We start from the raw sequence: 20,630 nt of genomic DNA, 5'->3' as shown, positions 1-20,630 counted from the left end.
TATTTTCCTCATTTAGGAGAGGTTGTTAATTAGCCTTCATCTTTATAGTATATTTAATTAAAAAGAGGTTAGGTCAAGACTATAGTAAAAAGTGTAGTAATGTCAAATTTTTACATACTTCTTGCGGTAGCAGCCAATGCAGTGGTAAAAATAAAGCTGAATTCAGGCAGATATATGGCATTAGACAATTGGCATTTTCGGCTATAGGAGTATCAATGAAGCAGGAAAGAATAGGACTTTGAGTTAGGGGGGACTCTGAATCTAATTCTGCGGCTTCTAGACAGGGTTTTTTTTTTTTTTTTTTTTTTTTGAGTTTTTGAATGTGTGCATTTGCTAGGTACAGCAAAATTATTCTGTTTAAAAAATTCAAGGGTAATTGTTTTGTTTGAGTAAAATTGGTTAATTGGACTTAATTTAATAACATAACAATCATATAATTTGTTATGAAAGTATTATGAAAATGTAATGAAAAAGCATTTTTTTTTAAATAAAAAAAATAAAAAATAAAAAACACAACAACAACAACAAACAACAAGAACTAAGTCTAAACCCAATATTCTTCCTCATTTACAGGAGAGTGTTGTTAAATCTAGCCCTTCCATCTTTATAGTCCTATCTTAACAGAAGGTACCGGTCAAGACTATAGCTAGAAAAGTGTAGTAGTGTCACAATTCATACGTACCTTCTTGCCGGTAGCAGGCCAACTGCAGTGGTAAAATAACAGCTGAATTCAGCAGATCGTATGGCATGACAATGGCATTTTCGCTATAGGAGTAATCATGAAGCAGGAACAGAGCTAGGACTTTGAGTTAAGGGGGCGACTCTGACCTCTAATTCTGCGGCTTCCTAGACGCAGGGGTTTTTTTTTTTTTTTTTTTTTTTTTTTGAGTTTTTGATGTGTGCATTTGCTGGTAAAGACAAAATTATTCTGTTTAAAACATTTCAAAGGGTCAATTGTCTGTTTGAGTAAAATTGGTTAATTGGACTTAATTTTTTTTAGCTTTGCTATTGGTGATTTTTGTTGTTGCACAAATGTTTTTCGGCTAGTATATGTTGTTTTAGGTTCTAGATCTATAAATTTTTTTTAATGGCTTTAAAATGAGGAAAGTGCTAGAGGTATATTGCAGATATAGTAGTGATTATTGGTAAGTAAAAAGTGATGTAAGTGATAAGACCAGATGCGAACCAATAAGAATTTGTACCTCAACCGTTTATAAAATATTGTAGATAAGTTTGTAATGTAAGTTACTCTAAAAGAATCAATGATTTGTTTAGGGGAATGTAATTTATAGAACAAAAATTCCTAAAATTAATGCATATGTATAAATATATATATATATATATATATTAATTATTTAAAAAAAAAAAATTAGGGTCGAGCCATTGCCTCCCTGGTCATTAATGCCTCCGTCCTGTCCTGAAGCATGGAAATTTAGATGGATCACCATGTCTAAGGATGTCCAAAGTTCTCTGACCCGCCCAAACTGACTGGGTCCTTGACCGAATCACAACAAGTCGACCCGAAACTATAGTGAGTTAGATTTGGGTCTGCTTCTTTCAAAACCTAATTATTCGGTTGGGTAGAGTTTAAGGAAAAAAACCCGTATTACCGACCGAGTATTAAAANAGTGTACGTTGCTCTTTTTTTTTTTTTCTTTTGCTTTCTTTTGTGTTTTTTTTTTTTTGGGTCACTTTTTTGGTTTTAATTGGGCATCATTTTTAATAAAGGTATATGAGTAAATTTATAAAAACTCACTTTTTTCATCCCTCTACTTTTTCACTCCCAACCAAACAAAAAGCGGGGAAATTAAAATATTTTCTATCCTTCCACTTTCCATCCTCCCACAATTTTTTATCTTTTCACTTTTCCACCCTCCAACCAAACGGACCCTTAGTAAAGTTTAGAGAACAAAATAACTTTTTACCCTTTAATTTTTAAGAAAATAGAAAGAATAATGAAACTTTAAACTAGAAATGATCAAATTAAGAACAAATATAATGCTTATCTATGACTGGCGGATATCTAAGATTTCTAATGAATTCCTTCGTAAAACTAGGAAGATATATAGGGAAAAAAGAAAAAAGAAAAAAGAAATTATGTCCACAGTATTCTTAAAATACTTTTACAACAAATCATAGATGATAAGTTGTTATTGATTTTAATTTAAATCTACCATTGAAATTACAATTTTACCCATCAGTAATAACCAATAACAATCATATAATATTTGTTATGAAAGTATTATGAAAATGTAATGAACAAAGCATTTTTTTTAAATAAAAAAAATAAAAAATAAAAAACAACAACAACAACAACAACAACAACAAGAACTAAGTCTAAACCCAATATTCTTCCTCATTTACAGGAGAGTGTTGTTAAATCTAGCCCTTCCATCTTTATAGTCCTATCTTAACAGAAGGTACCGGTCAAGACTATAGCTAGAAAAGTGTAGTAGTGTCACAATTCATACGTACCTTCTTGCCGGTAGCAGGCCAACTGCAGTGGTAAAATAACAGCTGAATTCAGCAGATCGTATGGCATTGACAATGGCATTTTCGACTATAGGAGTAATCATGAAGCAGGAACAGAGCTAGGACTTTGAGTTAAGGGGGGCGACTCTGACCTCTAATTCTGCGGCTTCCTAGACGCAGGGGTTTTTTTTTTTTTTTTTTTGAGTTTTTGATGTGTGCATTTGCTGGGTAAAGACAAAATTATTCTGTTTAAAACATTTCAAAGGGTCAATTGTCTGTTTGAGTAAAATTGGTTAATTGGACTTAATTTTTTTTAGCTTTGCTATTGGTGATTTTTGTTGTTGCACAAATGTTTTTCGGCTAGTATATGTTGTTTTAGGTTCTAGATCTATAAATTTTTTTTAATGGCTTTAAAATGAGGAAAGTGCTAGAGGTATATTGCAGATATAGTACGTGATTATTGGTAAGTAAAAAGTGATGTAAGTGATAAGACCAGATGCGAACCAATAAGAATTTGTACCTCAACCGTTTATAAAATATTGTAGATAAGTTTGTAATGTAAGTTACTCTAAAAGAATCAATGATATTGTTAAGGGCAAGAATGTAATTTATAGAACAAAAATTCCTAAAATTAATGCATATGTATAAATATATATATATATATATGTATATTAATATTTAAAATAAAAAAAATTAGGGCGTAGCCATTGCCTCCTGGTCATTAATGCCTCCGTCCCTGTCCTAAAGCATGGAAATTTAGATGGATCACCATGTCTAAGGCTGTCCAACAGTTCTCTGACCCGCCCAAACTGACTGGGTCAATTGACCGATCACAACAAGTCGATCCACCGAAACCTATAAGTGAGTTAGATTTGGGTCTGCTTCTTTCAAAACCTAATTATTCGGTTGGGTAGTAGTTTAAGGAAAAATAATATCACCGAGTATTAAAAAAAAAAAAAAGAAGGTAATTCAAGGATTCAGGAACCCGTGAAGACTAAAAAGAGAAGACTGAATGGACTTAAAGCATTGAGTTTTTTTAGTTTTACATGCAAAGTCTCAAATCAACAGCCTGTTGCTAAGACACGCAAAGCCTAAGAGTGATTGGACTAAACACTATATCTACACAGTTACAATGGTGGGATGAACCATGGCTGTGCGATTTGAGCATGATTAACGGTCTTAATCCTTCTGAAGATCAACAAAATCGTTCCTACATAGTTACACACAAAAGAAAATCAAAGAAAATCACATAAAATCTCTCTTCAGAGGTTCAGAAGGACTAACCCTCAAATCATAATCAATTTTCCACTCCCCCAAGCCATGGCCAGTTACCCTCCCTCAGCTTCAAGAGGCCCTTAACCCTCATCTCTCTCTCTCTTATAAATCAATCTGATTCTTCTCTTTGTTCTACTTTTCTCTACTCTCTAGTCTCAAGGGCTGATTCAAAATCTCTTTTATATTTTGAAACACTTGACTTCACTCCAAGTCTCTAAGACTTTCACGTCTCCAACGGACCAAACACCAAACCTTGCTGGTTCTCATCTTCACACGTATCCCTATTGAGTAGAGGATCGAAGTGTTATCGCTGGTCTGTCACACTAAGGGCACCGTCCACCACCTCTCTACCTTCAAGCTCGACAATCATGGTTTCGCTTTCCTCGCTAACTAGTTCGAGTCGTACCAACAACCTTAAAAATCTGTTCTTTCACTTTTTTATTAGTTATTTAGATTCTTCTGATCATTTTTTTATGCTTTTAAGATTATTTGATTGCCTTATTGTATAAAGAGTGGTGAGGATTTAACGAATAATACAGACACCAAACAAAGTTTGTAACTTTTTGAAGTAAAAAAATATTTGAGGTGACGGATTGTGATTAGTGCACTGTTACTTTTATTGTATATCTGCATCAACATTTGTGAAAAGTGAGACATTACAACAAATAGGCAGTGAATTTGAGCTCAAGCACCTCCTTTCCTTGTAAGAACATTGTGATGTTGAGGAAGTTTGTTCAAAAACCATTGGCTTTGTGTAACTAAGCAATCTTTAAAAAAAAAAGGGGGAGAGAGAGAGAGAACAAACTAAAGACAATGAGAGATTACTTCAACTGAAGTTGTGTCTATAATCTGGTTTTATAAAATAAAATAAAATAAAAAGGTTTGGGAAAATGTTTTGGGCCTCCATGTTTTGAACAAGGACAATTTCTTTCAAATGCTTATAGTTATATCAGTTCTTAGTTCTGTCTTGACTCTTAAACATACATACTTGTAATTTAAATGAAATCATGAAGTGCCATGCAATTTACCTTAAATCATGAAGTGCTATGTAATTTTCCTTAAATCATAAAGTGCCATGTAATTTACCTTGATACAGAACACTGAGTGTTAAATGAAATCAGTACTTGTGAAGTCAATTCTTATGCATAATGATATTTCTTATTCTACAAAGCTCCAGTGTATGTGACTTTGCCCTTTAAGGGGTCAACTACAATGATCTTTCTTAGGATTTGTTTTTTTATGGTTGTTTGCTAATGCTTAAATTTGATGTCTTTAGGTTATAGAACCCTCTAGTGATGCCCCCCCTTCCTAAACAACACCCGCTGCCCAAGCTGAACCTGTTGCCACTCCAACTAATGCTGAGGCACTTCCACCTAAACCTAATGATAAAACCAAGGTGAGTGAGATAGCTGCTAATTGTGGTAATAATAGGAAAAAATCTATTGCTTGGGATCATTTTGAAAAAATAAAAATTAGTGAGGGTCAATTTAAGGCTGTTTGCCATTATTCCCAAAAAAACTTACCGTGCTAATAGTAAGGGTCATGGTACTACTAATTTATTGAATCATACACCAAACTGTGTTAAGAACCCCTAATAGAGCTTCACTTAAAGGGCAACAAACCTTAGCATTTGAACCCAAAATGAATGGGGAGGAAGCGTTTCAGCTTGTACCAACAGCCTTTACTATTGAGGCTTCTAGGAAGGCGCTTGCTGAAATGATTATAGTAGACGAGTTGCCTTTTAGGTTTGTTGAAGGGTATGGGTTTTAAAGATATTCAATAACCTTACAACCTAAGTTGCAAGTTAGGGATAACTCATCTCGTCAAATTGTGGCTAGGGATGTGATTGACATTTATGGTGTTGAGAGAGAGAAACTAAGGGAAGCCTTGAAAGGTCGTAGGGTGTGCCTCACTACAGACACATGGACTAATATTCAAAATTTGAATTATATGTCCCTCACAGGTCATTTTATTGATGATGATTGGAACTTACATAAGAGAATTTTGAATTTTTGTCAAGTGGAAGACCATAGGGGGGAGACTATAGGTAGAAAGATTGAGATGTGTTTGCGTGAGTGGGGTGTTGATAGCATATTCACCTTGACAATGGATAATGCTTCCTCTAATGGTACTACCATTAAATTTTTACAAACAGTAACTAAAGATTGGAAGGGGACTATTTTAGAACGTGAGTTCTTGCACATGAGGTGTTGTGCACATATCCTAAATTTGATTGTGGGAGATGGTTTGAAAGAAATTGATGCGTCCATTGCTAAGGTGTGTGAAGCGGTGAGGTATGTGAAGTCCTCACCAAATAGAAATCAAACTTTTAGGAGTATTATGGAGAGATTAGGTATTGAATCCAAGTGTTTACTAAGTCTTGATGTACCTACTAGGTGGAACTCTACCTATCTCATGTTAGATACTGCTGAAAAATTTGAGAAAGTGTTCATAAGAATGGACTTTGAGGATGATAGCTATTCTTCATACTTTTTGAACAAGGAAAATAGTGGTGGTATGGGATCTCCTTGTGAGGTTGATTTTCAAAATTGTAGGACATTTGTGGGTTTCTTGAAACTTTTTTACAATGCAACAAAAAAGTTCTCCGGTTCTTTGTATGTGACTTCAAATACCTTCTTTGATGAGATGTTTGTGATTCAAGAGAATATTGCTCATTTAATTAAATCTCAAAATCATCTCTTGAAAAACATGGCAACTAAAATGGAAGCTAAATTTGAAAAGTACTGGGGGAAAGGGGATAAAATTAACAAGCTTTTGTATGTGGCTATGGTTCTTGATCCAAGGAAGAAAATGAGGTTTTTGAAGTTTTCTTTTTCTGAAATTTATGGGGATGAAGTGGCTGATGAGATGGTTGATTTGGTGAGGAAGTTCACGGATAGGTTGTATGATGATTACTCTAGGGTTGATTCACCAAATGTGGTACTACCAAGTGAGAATGGGAGGACATGCACGGAAGGTGATAGAATTGGTTGTAGTGATCCATATGCGATGGTTAATTCATGATATGATCGGTTTTTAGAGGCTGAGAAGTCTATAAGGTGTAGCAATGAGATTGAAAAATATTTGGCTGAAAATTGTGAGAGTAGAAGGGATGTGAAATTTGAGATTTTGGGGTGGTGGAAAGCCAATTCAGATAGGTACCAAGTGTTGTCCAAAATGGCTAGGGATGTGTTGACTGGTTGCAAGCCCATGTCCCAATTTCTTTTCACAAGTCAAAGGACGAGATGGAGGCCTTGGAGGATGAATTTCATGAATTAGGTAATGTGTTTAACTTCCAATCTTCTTGTCTACTAAGTGTTATTAAATGTGTCATATACTTGAGCAAAATTTAATCTATTGTCTCAATTTTTTTCTTTTCTAGTTTTAAATCAAGCAACGACAATAGCAAGTTCTAGTTCTTGCTCAAACAAAGGTGGTACTCGTACCACAATTAATATTGATGAATGATCACTAATTGGGTATGTTTCTGCCCTTATAATTTTTGTTCATATTGATTACTTCCCTTTTGGTTATTCTATAGCTCTTGTTCTTTGTTTTTATATATTATTGATAAATATTTTTCCCCTTGTATTGTAGGAGGATGGAAGGTCGCCTTTTGTATGGGAGGCAGTTTTTTTGGATATATTTTGAAGCTTTTTTGGACAGATGTGTAGCTTTTCTAATTATACATGAGCTCTTGTCTTGCTTAGAGGAAGGAAAACTTAGCATCTGTGTAGGCTTTCCTTTCTATAAGTTATGGACTTGTTAACTATAGATAATAGAGCAGTTCTTTACTGCCTTAGGAAAGCTATTTTTTTGGAAATACTTATAGTATTTCATAATTGTAAATAATTATATATACTGTTGGGAATATTGCCTACTGCTTTGGTAGTTTACTGCCTTGTGTAGTAACTGCCTTCTCTGCTGCCTCTATGGCATGGTTGGTAGGTATGTGTGTTCACCTTGACAGATTGATGAATGTGGAAACAAAATGGTACTGCCCAGGCCTTAAGGCTTAGGCAATTTGGAAAATATTTGTTATAATGTGTTTTTATTTGTTTGATTAATGCCTAGGTTTTACAATCTATTGATGTTTAACAAGTACCTAGGTTTTACTTTGAATTCATACTCAATATCTGGGAAGTATGAATTTGGAGTTTTGGACAAATTCAAGTAGAGATGAGGGCCCATTTTAAAAGAAATTTAGTAAAAAAAAGGCCCAATCTGATATGTCAAGATTCAAAAACTATTAATTCCTTGAAAAGCCCAATAATTTCGGCCAAAATGGCCCAAAAAAATTAAATACAATAAAATTTACGGAAAGGCCCAATAAAAGGTCCAACTCACCAAACCATTGAATCCGACCTGCTCCAACCAATGATCCGACCCGGCGGGTCTAACCCATATTTTGGTTGATTGCGGGTCAGTTTTTCAGTGACCCGACCCAATCGGGTCGAGTGTGGGTTGGGCCCAAACCCGGGCTGACTCGACCCGTGGACAACCCTAACCATGTCCAATATTAATGATGGGCTTTCCATTATTTCCATCTAGGTTTTCCCATAACTTGGTCAGAACTCCTCGGATGGTCATTGCTGATACGGCGTTCAGCTCCTCATTACCCTGGAAACCCCATTTCTTGCATTCGTTTTCCATGGTATATACGTTTGGGTAAGGACTTAGGACTTGGATTTAGGGTATGATATGGGAAGAGTGATTCAAATTATTCAATGTATCTAAGCAATGGATATTGACATTTTTGAGAACAAGTGGTAGATAATACTGTTGGAAAAATGAGTTCTAGCTAGCAGGTGTTTAGTTGGCCATGTAATGTCATGTGGTCACTTGCCCAATATTGACATACACACTCGCGAGGTTATGGGTTCATGTAGGATGTACAAGTAATAAATAAGAGTTACAACCCTATTTTTATTTTTTACGAAACAAAATGTTTGTTCAGATGACAATATAAATAAAAGAGTCCCTCATTCATAAACGTTGGTATTTTTTAATGTGAGAGTTTTCCATAATATATGTGTGCATAAGTCAAATAGAGGAAAAATGTTATAGTTCAATTTGTTGTACACAAAGATTGTAGCACTTTTTTTGTGTGTTGTTGATCATTGTATCATAGAAGGTAGACATCTATTAGTCTCAAAGCACCATTGATGAGTAAGGGATGAAATTTATCTTAAGAAAATTGTGTCCAACGCAACCCTTGATCAGTTTTAGCAAGTAGGGAAGTAGCTATATATTGGCTAAGGGAGTCGTGTATTTTTATCAAAATTAAAAGCTTTTAAGAGTTTGGCCCACAAAAAAAATAAATTAGCCCCCTAAAAGTAATCCAGAGTAGAATATCTATTTAGAATGAATTATGAAATATTTTCCGAGGAGTTTTAGGCTTTGTCAACTTAATTTCAACAATGCAGTTTTTGAATTATGTATTCAATATTCTTAGTTTTCATAATTTTCTTGACCAGTAAAATATTTTGTCGATCTTTGAGACAAGAAAGATTGACAAAATTGCTTTTTGCCCATTTCTGAAAAAAAAATCCAGCATTTTGCCCTCTTTCTCAAACTAATTAGCGAAATGCCCCTCTTTTGAAAATTGAGTTTCTGAAAATTGATTTAGGCCCTATAGTGGCGTTTTTAAGGACCCTATAGTGATGTTTTAAGGACCTATAGTGACGTTTTGTAACTCGATTTTCATAAAGTCGAGTTATATATAAAAAAAAGAAAAAAAATTGCATGTAACTCGACTTTATGAAAATCGAGTTACAAAACGTCACTATAGGTCCTTAAAACGTCACTATAGGGTCCTAAATTTAGTAAAAAACAGGCCCAATTTGATTTGTTAAGATTCAAAAATTATTAATCCCTTGAAAAGCCCAATAATTTCGGCCAGAAAGGCCCAAAAAAATTAAATCCAATAAAATTTATGGAAAAGCCCAATAAGAGGTTCAACCCGCCAAACCGACAATCCGATCCGTTCCAACCGACGATCCGACCCGGCGGGTTTAACCCATTTTTCGGTTGATTGCGGGTCAGTTTTTTCGTGACCCGACCCAATCGGGTCGAGTGCGGGTTGGGCCCAAACCCGGGCTGACTCGACCCGTGGACAGCCCTAGTGGTGGCACTTCACTGGCTTCTATGGGAACCTAGACACAGCTAAACACCCTGAGTCTTGGGCAAAAAGTAAATATCTCAAGGGAGTTTCTGCTCTATCTTGGTTGACAATTGGAGATTTCAATGAGATTACTGGTGCATCGGAGAAGGAGGGAAGCAGCGACAGACAAAGACAACAGATGGTGAATTTCAATGAAACTATAAATTCCTATGGTCTTCGTGATTTAGGGTACAATGGTCCTAAGTTTACCTAGAACTACAAGAGGGCAAATGGTGTGCGGATACGTGAGAGGTTGGATAGAGCGCTAACAACCCCCGAGTGGGTCAGGTTGTTTCCATTGGCAAAGTTATACCACTCATCATCATCGGTGTCAAATCATGCACCCCTAGTGTTACATGTGGTCCCAAATCCGAGGGGTAGAAGATAGAAGAAACTGTTCCAGTTTGAATCGATGTGGTTGAAAGACCAAAGATGTGAGCAAGTGGTGAATGATGCATGGCAAAATGGGTTGAGTTCAGCGGAAGACAATACTTTACAGAATTGCCTGGATCAGTGCAGGTTTAGTCTGGATTATTGGAATAAAAAGGTTTTTGGACATGTGGGTAAAAAGGTGGCTGAGCTTTAAAAGAAAGTACAATGGTTAGAGTTTCAACCTTCATTAACTGAGATTAACCAAGTCCTGAGAAGTATTAGGTCCGAATTGAACAATTGGCTTAACAAGGAAGATGAAATGTGGAGACAACAGTCAAGGCTAAATTGGTTCTAAGCTGGGGATAGGAATACATTTTTTTTTTCATTCAAAGGCTTCCTCTCGGCAAAAGAAGAATCTCATTACAGGTGTGTTAGATGAATAGGATGTGTGGCAGGAAGAGGAGAGGAAGGTTGAGGAAATTGTAGTGGGATACTACCAAAACCTTTTCCAGAAAAACAACCCCAAGGAATTCACAGAGCTGCTCGCTGCCATCCAAAGTAAGGTAACCCCTGCCATGAATCAACAGCTTAACAGAGAATACAGTGAGAAACAGGTGAAGGCTACTCTAAAGCAAATGCATCCGCTTAAAGCACCAAGCCTGGATGGGATGCCACCCTTTTTTTTCTAGCATTTTTGGCCTACCTGTGAGTGTGGTCTCTAAAACGGTACTGGATTTCTTAAACCAAGGTATCTCTCCACCCAACTTTAATAAAACTCATATTGTGTCAATTCCTAAGGTCAAGGAACCTAAAAGAGTGACTGATTACAGGCTTATAAGCCTATGCAATGTCGTTTATAAGATTGTATCAAAAGTTATTGCAAACAGGTTGAAAAAAATCCTCTCTTCTATCATCAGTGAAACTTAAAGTGCATTCGTGCACGTCAGGTTAATCGCTGACAATGTACTCGTTGTTTTTGAAACTATGCATCACCTTAGCAATAAGAAGACAGGAAAAGTAAGGGAGATGACGCTTAAATTGGATATGAGTAAGGCATACGATAAGGTAGAATGGGGGCGTTTGGAGAAAATGATGGAGAAGTTGGGCTTTGATGAGAGATGGAGGGGGCTGGTTATGAGATGTGTGAGGACTGTCACGTATTCTATCAAAATCAATGGTAGCCCTAGGGGCCATATTATTCCTTCAAGGGGCATCCGTCAAGGAGACCCTTTATCACCATATATTTTCTTGTTATGTGCAGAGAGGCTTTCAACTCTTATAAAATTTTCAGTGGCTTGAGGCAACATGAAAGGGCTTTCGGTGTGCTGAGGGGGTCCCAAGTTATCTCACCTATTTTTTGCAGATGATAGTCTCATATTTTGTAAAGCTTCCTTGGTCGAATGTTATGCACTTCAAAAGGTCCTACAAGTGTATGAGAAAGTTTCAGGTCAACAACTGAATAGAGCAAAAACCTCCCTCTTTTTTAGCAGCAACACCCCTACCACTATCAAGGAAGACATTAAAGGTCGATTTGGAGCACAAGCGATTAAACAACATGAGAAATACTTAGGCTTACCTTCTTTGGTGGGTAGGAACAGGCGTAGCTCTTTCAATGACATAAAGGAAAAACTGAGTAAGAAGCTAGTAGGTTTGAAGGAGAAGATGATATCCAAGGCAGGCAAAGAAGTCTTGATTAAAGCAGTGGCACAACCAATCCCCACTTACATAATAAGCTACTTCAAAATTCCAGATGCCCTTTGTGACGATCTAACCAGCATGATAAGAAATTTCTGGTGGGGTCAAAAAGCGAATGAAAAGAAGATTGCTTGGCTAAGTTAGAAGAAAATGTGCAAACCAAAATTCAATGGAGGCATAGGTTTTAAGAAGCTGAAACAATTTAACTTGGCCCTCCTAGCCAAGCAAGGGTGGAGGATACAAACGGATCACACTTCCTTGGTCTATAAAGTACTCAAGGTCAAATACTTTCCCATTTGTGAGTTTATTGAGGCATCTATGGGAAACAACCCGTCATATACATGGTGAAGCATCATGGCTGCTCAGTCCGTGGTTTTGGAAGGGATCAAATGGAGGGTCAGAAATGATAGAAATATTCGGATATAAGGGGACAAGTGGCTGCCTTCAGCCCCAACTCACAAAGTGGCTTCTCCTAGTTTATTTTTGCACCCAGACACACTAGTGGGGGAGCTCATAGACCAAGAAAATGTCAGGTGGAAATCAAATGTCTTGGCTGCCTTATTTCTTCTGTATGAGGTTGACATCATATAGAGTATACCCTTGAGTTCCTGTCTTCCGGAAGATAAGCTAGTGTGGGCCAAGTCACCAAATGAAAAGTTCAGCATTCGCAGTGCATATGCAGTAGCAACAAGACTCTTATTACAACCCAATAGAGGCGCTAGCTCAAATATGGGTCTAGGTCGGCAATTTTGGAACAGGTTATGGGCCCTTCCCCTCCCACACAAGACTAGACACTTTGCATGGCAAGCTTGCTGCGACATTCTACCCACCAAGATAAACCTTCTGAAGTGTAAGGTAGTGCAGGACAGCCTCTGTGATGGATGTAGGATGGAAGTTGAAACAACGGGGCATGCTTTCATCACTTGTCCAAGGGCATATGAGGTGTGGGCTTGTTCAAAAGTTGTGTTGCTAGGTGGGGCTTTCTCTTTGACTTCCTTTTATGATATAATATGGAAGATGCTTATGGTGGACCAAGTAGATGTGGACATGGTGGCTCGGGTGGTCACCTTAGCATGTGTAATGTGGCATAATAAAAATGAAGTTAGACTGGGAGCCCAAAGAAAACCAGGTAACATGTTGGTGAGATGGGCGGCAACCTACATAGAGGAATATGGTGCTGCCATTGTAGCACAAACAAACTCGGAGCCTATCATGTAGAGAACTATGGCATGGTCCCGAACACCATGGTCTTTGTTCAAAATAAATGTTGATGGTGCAAAAAAGAAGGCAGGTGTTGGTGTGATTGTTAGAGATGAGTTAGGTAGGGTGGAGGTTGCGATGTGCAGGAATTTGAATGCCCCTTTAGGTGCCATTGAGACCGAATCTAAGGCTATTTAGGCTGGGTTGCTGTTTGCACAAGATATTGACATACGAGACATTGTGGTGGAGAGTGACTCTTTAATCATGGTCCAAGCTCTAAATGGAACATATGTTCCACCATCTGTGGTCTCGGCAATTGTACAAGGTATTATGGACCTCAGCAAGAGCTTCCGTAGGGTGGAATTTTCTCACCTTAAAAGACAAGGGAACAGGCCAGCTCACGTACTAGCAAAACATGCTCTTGGCATTGTTGATTTTATTGCATAGATTGAAGAGAGCCTTGCTTTTTAGAGCAAGCCTTACCCACGATGTAACAACTCAAGTGTTTTAATATCATCATTCTCAGTATTCCTATAAAAAAAAAAAAGAAAAAAAAAAGGGAAAGGTAAGTTGTTTGTCTTTAGTGTTTTTTTGATGTTTTTTGATACATGAATGACTTTTTACACAAAAAACCAAGTGATTACGAATGTACAATAGTATTTAAATGAAATTATTAGAAAAATAAGTCTTCATCTTCTTTTTTTCTCTATGACTACAGGCACGTTTGGATTGCATTTCTCTTATGCGCATTTGCATTTGGCTTCTTCTTCTTTTTTTTTTTTTTTTGGGAGAAACGCATTTCAAGTCTGGCAGTGGGTCTCGTGCACTATTTACGGGATCCACAAATCTCTTTTTTCAACAAAACTTTTATTAAAAATGGGTCTCATGACATTATTCACACATTTAAAATTTATTTTGCTACAGTGTTTTCAGTTTTTAGTTTTCAATTTTTAGAAAAATAAGAGGTATCCAAACGCACACTATGTGTTTACACGTGGTTGGACATCAAAGAACTCCCCTAACATGGAAAGCTACGGAAGATTGAATATAATTAATTACAAGGTCATTAAATTACGGATGTAGGCAAACGAAATCAATTATAATCTTTATGTATCATCAACAATTATTATCTTTACTTAAGCTACATGTGTGTTTATCACTAACTCCGCACAATTAACTGTCATATGTAATTTTAGTTAAAGGTGACAAAATTGGACATGACCTGCAAACCCGACACGACATAACGCGAAATTAGTAAGTTATGGGTTGAAACTTAATGGGTTTGTGTCATATTCGGGTTTACACAACTAACTCATTTAATAAACAGGTTGGGTTAGTGTCCATCACATAGAACTCATTTGACGACCAATTTAATTAAATGGCATTTTACCAATATACCCTTCAAACCTTATGTATATAAACTAATTAGTTGTCGTGGTTTATTTTCTTTAACATATTATGATTGATTATTTGTAATATTAAGATATGCTTTAATTTTGAATGATTATTTGTGATGCAATTACTCATTAGTTCTTAATTTTATATTAAAAATATTTATTTGTTTGGTTTTTCATAATTCATATCAATTTGGTTAATACTAAAATTTGTTCTTTTTTCTGTTTTGATAAAATCTGATAAATAGATCATTACGACTAACCCGTTTAATAAATGTGTTGTGATAGAGTTGAGGAATTTTAATACGTTTAATAAACATGTCAGGTTAGGATTAACTCATATAGTCGAATACTTATAAGTTGACACAGCACAAACCAGACACACGAACATGAATTGTCACCCCTAGTTTTAGTTATGACGTACTAGTGTAATAAAAAAAATCCACAAATAAAAAAAAGAAGCTTAAGTAATGCATGCTTGAATTAAGAAAAGAACAAATGTACGTAACACAATCGTAGAAAAAGTATCATTATTTAATGAAATGACGGGCAAATTAAGAAGCCAAAATAAATATAAACCAGTTAAAGTGAGTGAGAGTAGGTACTCGTGAATTTTTAATTGAATAAACATAAACTCTAGTTTTTCTTAATCTTGCCGTCTCCACATTGGACCGTATACGTCAAGATCAAATGTTATTTGCTAGAATTGAAAAATCTCTTGAATCTTGGCGAGATTTCTAGAAGTCAGACCAAATAATTTGTATATTAATAACGATTGACTCACCCCTTGCCAAATTTCAAACATATATTTTACAATTCCGACAGTCCAACAAGTTTTCTGCGGTGGCATGACAATTCCAACAAAGGTAGATTTGGTTAGCTTTATCAAAACAGGGAAAGAATGGTGAGTTAAAGAAAAGATTTGTACAAGTCTTGTTTTTATATTCTAGAAAATAGAGGAGCAATGGTGCCAAAAAGAAGTAGAAACAGAAAAACTAACTGAAATGGCAGCTGTTGCCTGTTGCACAGTAATAATTGTCATAAGTGAATATAGCATGAATTTTCGCTTTAGAGACGTGGATACCAGATACTCAAATTAATAAGTAGAACTGAAATAATCTTTTTAAAACACGATTTAGATTTATGTATAACACGATGTTTGATATCCAAATTGATATGTAAAACTGAAATAGTGTTTCTAGCATGGAAAGATAGAAATAAAATGACTACAATTTTGGGTATTCACTTAATTTTGTTGGGTATAGATGTTTTTCTTCTAGTATTCAAAACTATTTATTTTGGAGGTGTATATGATACCTGGGTCCCAGGAGGGGGAGATGTAAGAAAAATTACCAACTTAACCCTTAGCCCAAGCGTCATATTTGGTTATTTATTAACAATATTCCCTTTTGGAGAAGAGGGATGGATTGGTTTTTTTTTTTTTTTTTTTTTTGAGAAGGAGAGGGATGGATTGTTAGTGTGGACAATTTGGAAGATATAATTGGAGGGCATATATGGTTGGGTTCCATTTGTATACTGGGTGGAATTTGGTATATCTTAACCAAACCTTTTGCATGGATGCGCCATGTGCTTGTATGGTTTGGAGAGGCTTACTTGTCCTACAGTTTAGGTGCTTTAGCTGTTATTGGTTTTATTGCTTGTTGCTTTGTTTGGTTCAATAATACCGCTTACGTATGCATGAATTCTATTGAATTTTTGCCTTAAAGATATTCAAACCTTAAAATTTTGGATGTCTAATATCTAAACTGATATGTAAAACTGAAGTAGTCTTTCTAAGACATGATTTTTGTATAGCATGAATACTATTAAATTTTTGTCAAAGAGATCCAAACTAATATGTAAAATAAAATAGTGTTTTTAAAACACGATTTCTATATAGTAAGTATTCTATTGAATTTTTTCTTTAGAGTTTGATGATTGATATCCAAATTGATATGTAGAACTGAAAATATATTTTTAAGATACAATTTTTAAATAAAATGAATAAGTTTGAATTTTTTCCTTATGTTTGATATCCAAATTCATATGTGAAATGAAATTGTGCTTCAAGGACACAATTTCTTTATAAAATGAATACTATTTGATTTTTTCCTTAAAGATGTCCACTGATATCCAAATTGATATGTAGAATTGAAATGGTGTTTCTAAGACGCGGTTTCTTTATAACATGAATTATATTGAATTTTTTATTTAGAAATATCCAAATCTTAAAGGTTTGGATGCTTGATATCCAAACTGATATGTAGAACTGAAACAGTCTTTCTAATACACAATTTTTTTATGGCATGATTATTATTGAATTTTTGCGTTAGAGATATTCAAACCTTAAAGGTTTGGATGTATGATATCTAAAACTAAAATATTCTTTCTAAAACACAATTTTCTATATAACATGAACTCCATTGAATTTTTGCCTTAGAGGTTTGGATGTCTGATATCCAAACCCTGATATCCAATTAACTAATATGTAGAACATAATAGTATTTTTAAGACACAATTTCTATATTGCATGAATTCTATTAAATTTTTACCTTAGAGATTTCTATATAGCACGAATTCTATTAAATTACCTAAACGTTAAAGGTTTGGATGTTTGATATTCAAACTGATATGTAGAACTAAAATAAGGTTTTAAGATAGATTTATATATAGTATGAATTCTATTAAATTTTTGCCTTAAAGATATCCAAACCAATAAGTAGAACTCTAAGATGCAATTTCTAAATTATATGAATAATATTGAATTTGTACGTTAAAGGTGGATGTTCGATATCCAAACTTTTATATGAATTGAAATTGTGTTTTTTAGACATGATTTCGATACAAATGAATACTATTTAAAATTTTTACCTTAAAGATATCCAAACTTTAAAGGTTTGGATGTCTGATATGTAGAGTTGAAATAGTGTTTCTGAAACACTATTTCTATATAGCATGATTATTATTGAATTTTTGCCACGTGTCCACATCGTGTAGGCTTTAATGCACTAGAGTACTGAAGTACCCTTGAAGCTATCTACTAATTCTTCAATTTTTTCTTTTTTCCTTCAGCTGTTCAAACTGTTATTTAAAACACTGGTGAAATGTGGGTGTTTGGGTTACATTACTCTTATAGTCATGTTAATAGGTGCCCTTAGCAATTGTTAATAAATCAATTTAGGAAAATTTTGATATCACTTTATAGGAAATATAAATGAGAAATGTTAACTAATGCTGTAAGGACATTGGTTTATAAATTATTTTTAGAATCATTTTATTGGGAAAGTGACAAAACAATAAATGCTATTGACAATTTTTTATATTTCTCATAAAAGTGTTGTCAAAATTTTTCTATTGTGGTTTATTAACAATTGCCCTAAGGGCACCCATTAACATGACCCTAAACAATTAATTTTTTTTTACTATAAAAAATTTCTAAAAAAACTTCCTAATCCCTAAACCCTTAAGGGGCCATTTGGTAATGTTATTTAAGTATTGTAAAAATATATATGAATAAAAAAGTATTATAAAAATACATATTATATTATTTAAATAATAAAAACTGTTATTTAAACAAGACTAAAAAAACAAGTCCTAAGCATCTATCAAACACTTTTTTTCACGAGGCAATACTGCAAATATGCTAACAAACAAATCTTAAGCCGCACACATATAACGTTTCAAAGTTGTGAATAGACAGGTGAGAGAAATGAAATGACATTACTTTCGACGCTGAACAACGTCAATATCTTCAAAATATTCGTACGATTAAGCATTGTAGCCGAAGCATTAAGACCCCCGTTTATGCCTCAAGTCAAGAAACAAGCCCTCTGCGTGCAATGAAAAAACCAGAGGATATTACGGCTGACAACCGTGAGTTAGGGGCCTTTACAAATCATGTCTTGAATACAATAGAAATATGTCACATATATAGGGCAATCAACCCCTACCTACGGTGCCCTATTCCCGTGCCTCGAGCTATGGTTTTTATTACAGACTTATTATGAGTCTGGAGTAATCACGTGAATTATCAAAAGAATGAAACTTCTAATAATTATTGATGTGAAAAAAACATTTATTTTTCTCACTTAATTTGTGTTAGAAATATATACTAACTAGTGGTATTAAAAATATTATAAATTTTATTATATAAGTCTTGTAAAAATCATATTTATTATATATTGAAATGGTACAAATCATAATAAAATTTATAGTAACTTACAAAATATTATGGCTATATCAATGATTCAATTAAATCAAACTTGATATTAATTAATGGATTATGATGCATTACTTCCAAATTATGAATATCCTAGAACCTGAAACACTTTGTTGTCCCCAGGGGCGTAGCCAGGAATTTTTACATGAGAGGCCGATTCGAACCATGAAGGTTGAAATTAACGACGATGAGTATTATCGTTGTATGAATAGTTTATATTTTTAGGTTGATATGGACTTTCTTTGAGATAAGCTCGTCAGATTTCATCTTTTTTGTTGATAGGAAATTCACATATTTGTTTAAGTGATCCTAAATCACGATCTATCTCTTCAGATTGAATTCTTGAACATTTGGAGAGGTCAGTGTGTTCATCAGGTATTGAAGTATCAACATTTGTTTCTACAGCCACAAGTGTCCTAATTTTTGAATTGCTAACATCTTTTTTCTTAAAGAATGCATCAATTATTTTTCGTTTGCTCATAATTTTTTTAGCTTTAAGAATATGACTCAAAAATTAACCTGAAAAGAAGTTTAAAAAATAAAATTTTAATTAGAAATTTTTACTTAGTTATATGGATGTTGTTCATACTCAAGAAAAAACAAAATTTCCACTATAATTTAAACATACAACCCATTTTTAATACAACTTTAATTAATAATAACCTCTCAAATAAAAACAAAAATTAAACACACAAGTATTGGTACACAACATAAACCAAACAATTTAACAACACCCATAGCCACATCCACATCCACATGATATCTATCTAATCAAAAATAGGTAATAAATCAAAACAATTTTACCTAAGAAACTTTGTCTTCACAAATTGCAAAGATGGGTCATCCGTGTGATAATGCCTACTGCCTTTGCCTGACTGCCTCCAACTTTAGATCTTCCCTTCAAGACTCATCACAAACAATCTCCCCATGCCTTCAATCATGTATTTCTCTAAAATTTATGAAAATATAAAGAGCATGTGAATATTTAGGTATAGATAGTTGAGAAAATAAAAAAAAAAGACACTAAAAAGAGATGAATGTCTAATGCTTAAGAAAGAGAAGAAAACTCACCAGTCACATAGTAGTCACCAAGTTTCAAAACTAAAACTAATGAAGAAAGAAAAAATTGGTCAGGATTTTTTTTTCGAACTGTGAGTACAAAGGACTGGAGTTTTGGGGCTGGTAGGTAGGCAACGGTACCAGTGCAAATGAAAGTGTATCAAAGAAGACAAACAAAAGAATAAGAAGTAAAGAAAGGGACTCCGTGAGTTAGTGGGTGGATTTTTTGAAATAAAGAGAAAGTGAAGTTTTGTTTTTAGTGTTTGGACTTGAGCAGGCCAGCTTATTTTATTTGGAGTACATAAGGTGATAAGGCCTAAAACTAAAGTTGGGCTTGGGAGAATATTTGAGCTGGACTTGGGAGAATAGTTGAGAATTTGGCATGGGGGGGCCGGTTGTCCAATATTGGGGGGCCCAATTTTTTTTTCCACCTATTCTAATGGAATTTTTTTTTTTTTTTTGCAGGGGTCGGGGCCCCCCCAAGCCACTATGTGGCTCTGCCCCTAGTTGTCCCATGGCATCATATATATCATGTACTAAAACCTAAAGGGTTAGGGTTGTGATACTTGATCCAAATTTGCTTAGAAAGAAAAATAAATAGTGGTAAAGGAAGAAATAAGTAAACGTGATGTATAAAGAACCTACTCATCCAAAACAAAAAAGAAAGGTTAAAGTGCAAAACTCATCCTTTAAGTTTCTTTAAAATTCATTTTAGTCTTTTAAATTTTTTTTTTGTTTATTTCAACACTCTAAATTTCAGAGTTATTTAGTTAAGTCCTTT

At 34.6% G+C, this 20,630-nt stretch overlaps 2 protein-coding genes across 2 annotated transcripts in view; one reads left to right on the top strand and one right to left on the bottom strand.

Moving 5' to 3' along the window:
* Positions 1 to 8,400, bottom strand: part of LOC112000093 (probable aminotransferase TAT2) — a 42,455-nt gene extending 34,055 nt beyond the window's left edge. Inside the window, exons 1-3 of the mRNA XM_065776191.1 lie at positions 8,259 to 8,400; positions 3,211 to 3,244; positions 2,476 to 2,571 (exon numbers count right to left, since the gene is read on the bottom strand). Of these exons, the coding sequence (XP_065632263.1) occupies positions 2,476 to 2,571; positions 3,211 to 3,244; positions 8,259 to 8,400 (272 nt within the window). The remainder of the gene's footprint in view (positions 1 to 2,475; positions 2,572 to 3,210; positions 3,245 to 8,258) is intronic.
* A 1,922-nt stretch (positions 8,401 to 10,322) lies between these two features.
* Positions 10,323 to 13,195, top strand: LOC136068697 (uncharacterized). The gene is made up of 3 exons (XM_065776188.1): positions 10,323 to 10,481; positions 10,738 to 10,896; positions 12,569 to 13,195. The coding sequence occupies exons 1-3, from the start codon at positions 10,323 to 10,325 to the stop codon at positions 13,193 to 13,195; spliced, it is 945 nt and encodes a 314-aa protein (XP_065632260.1).
* Positions 13,196 to 20,630: the final 7,435 nt, after the last annotated feature.

The sequence above is a fragment of the Quercus suber genome, unplaced genomic scaffold, assembly GCF_002906115.3.
Source record: "Quercus suber isolate HL8 unplaced genomic scaffold, Cork oak 2.0 scaffold_8, whole genome shotgun sequence".
In the NCBI taxonomy this organism is placed as follows: Eukaryota; Viridiplantae; Streptophyta; class Magnoliopsida; order Fagales; family Fagaceae; genus Quercus; species Quercus suber.
The sequence above is the reverse complement of the archived record's forward strand: the minus strand, read 5'-3'. Positions and strand labels throughout refer to the sequence as shown.

Excerpts from the sequence above, each read along its gene's own strand:
- LOC136068697 (XM_065776188.1), top strand. The coding sequence starts at position 10,323 with ATGTGGTTGAAAGACCAAAGATGTGAGCAAGTGGTGAATGATGCATGG. Across the intron at positions 10,482-10,737 it reads TTGGACATGTGGGTAAAAAG|GAAGAGGAGAGGAAGGTTGA; the intron begins GTGGCTGAGCTT and ends GATGTGTGGCAG. Across the intron at positions 10,897-12,568 it reads GAGAATACAGTGAGAAACAG|AGTATACCCTTGAGTTCCTG; the intron begins GTGAAGGCTACT and ends GACATCATATAG.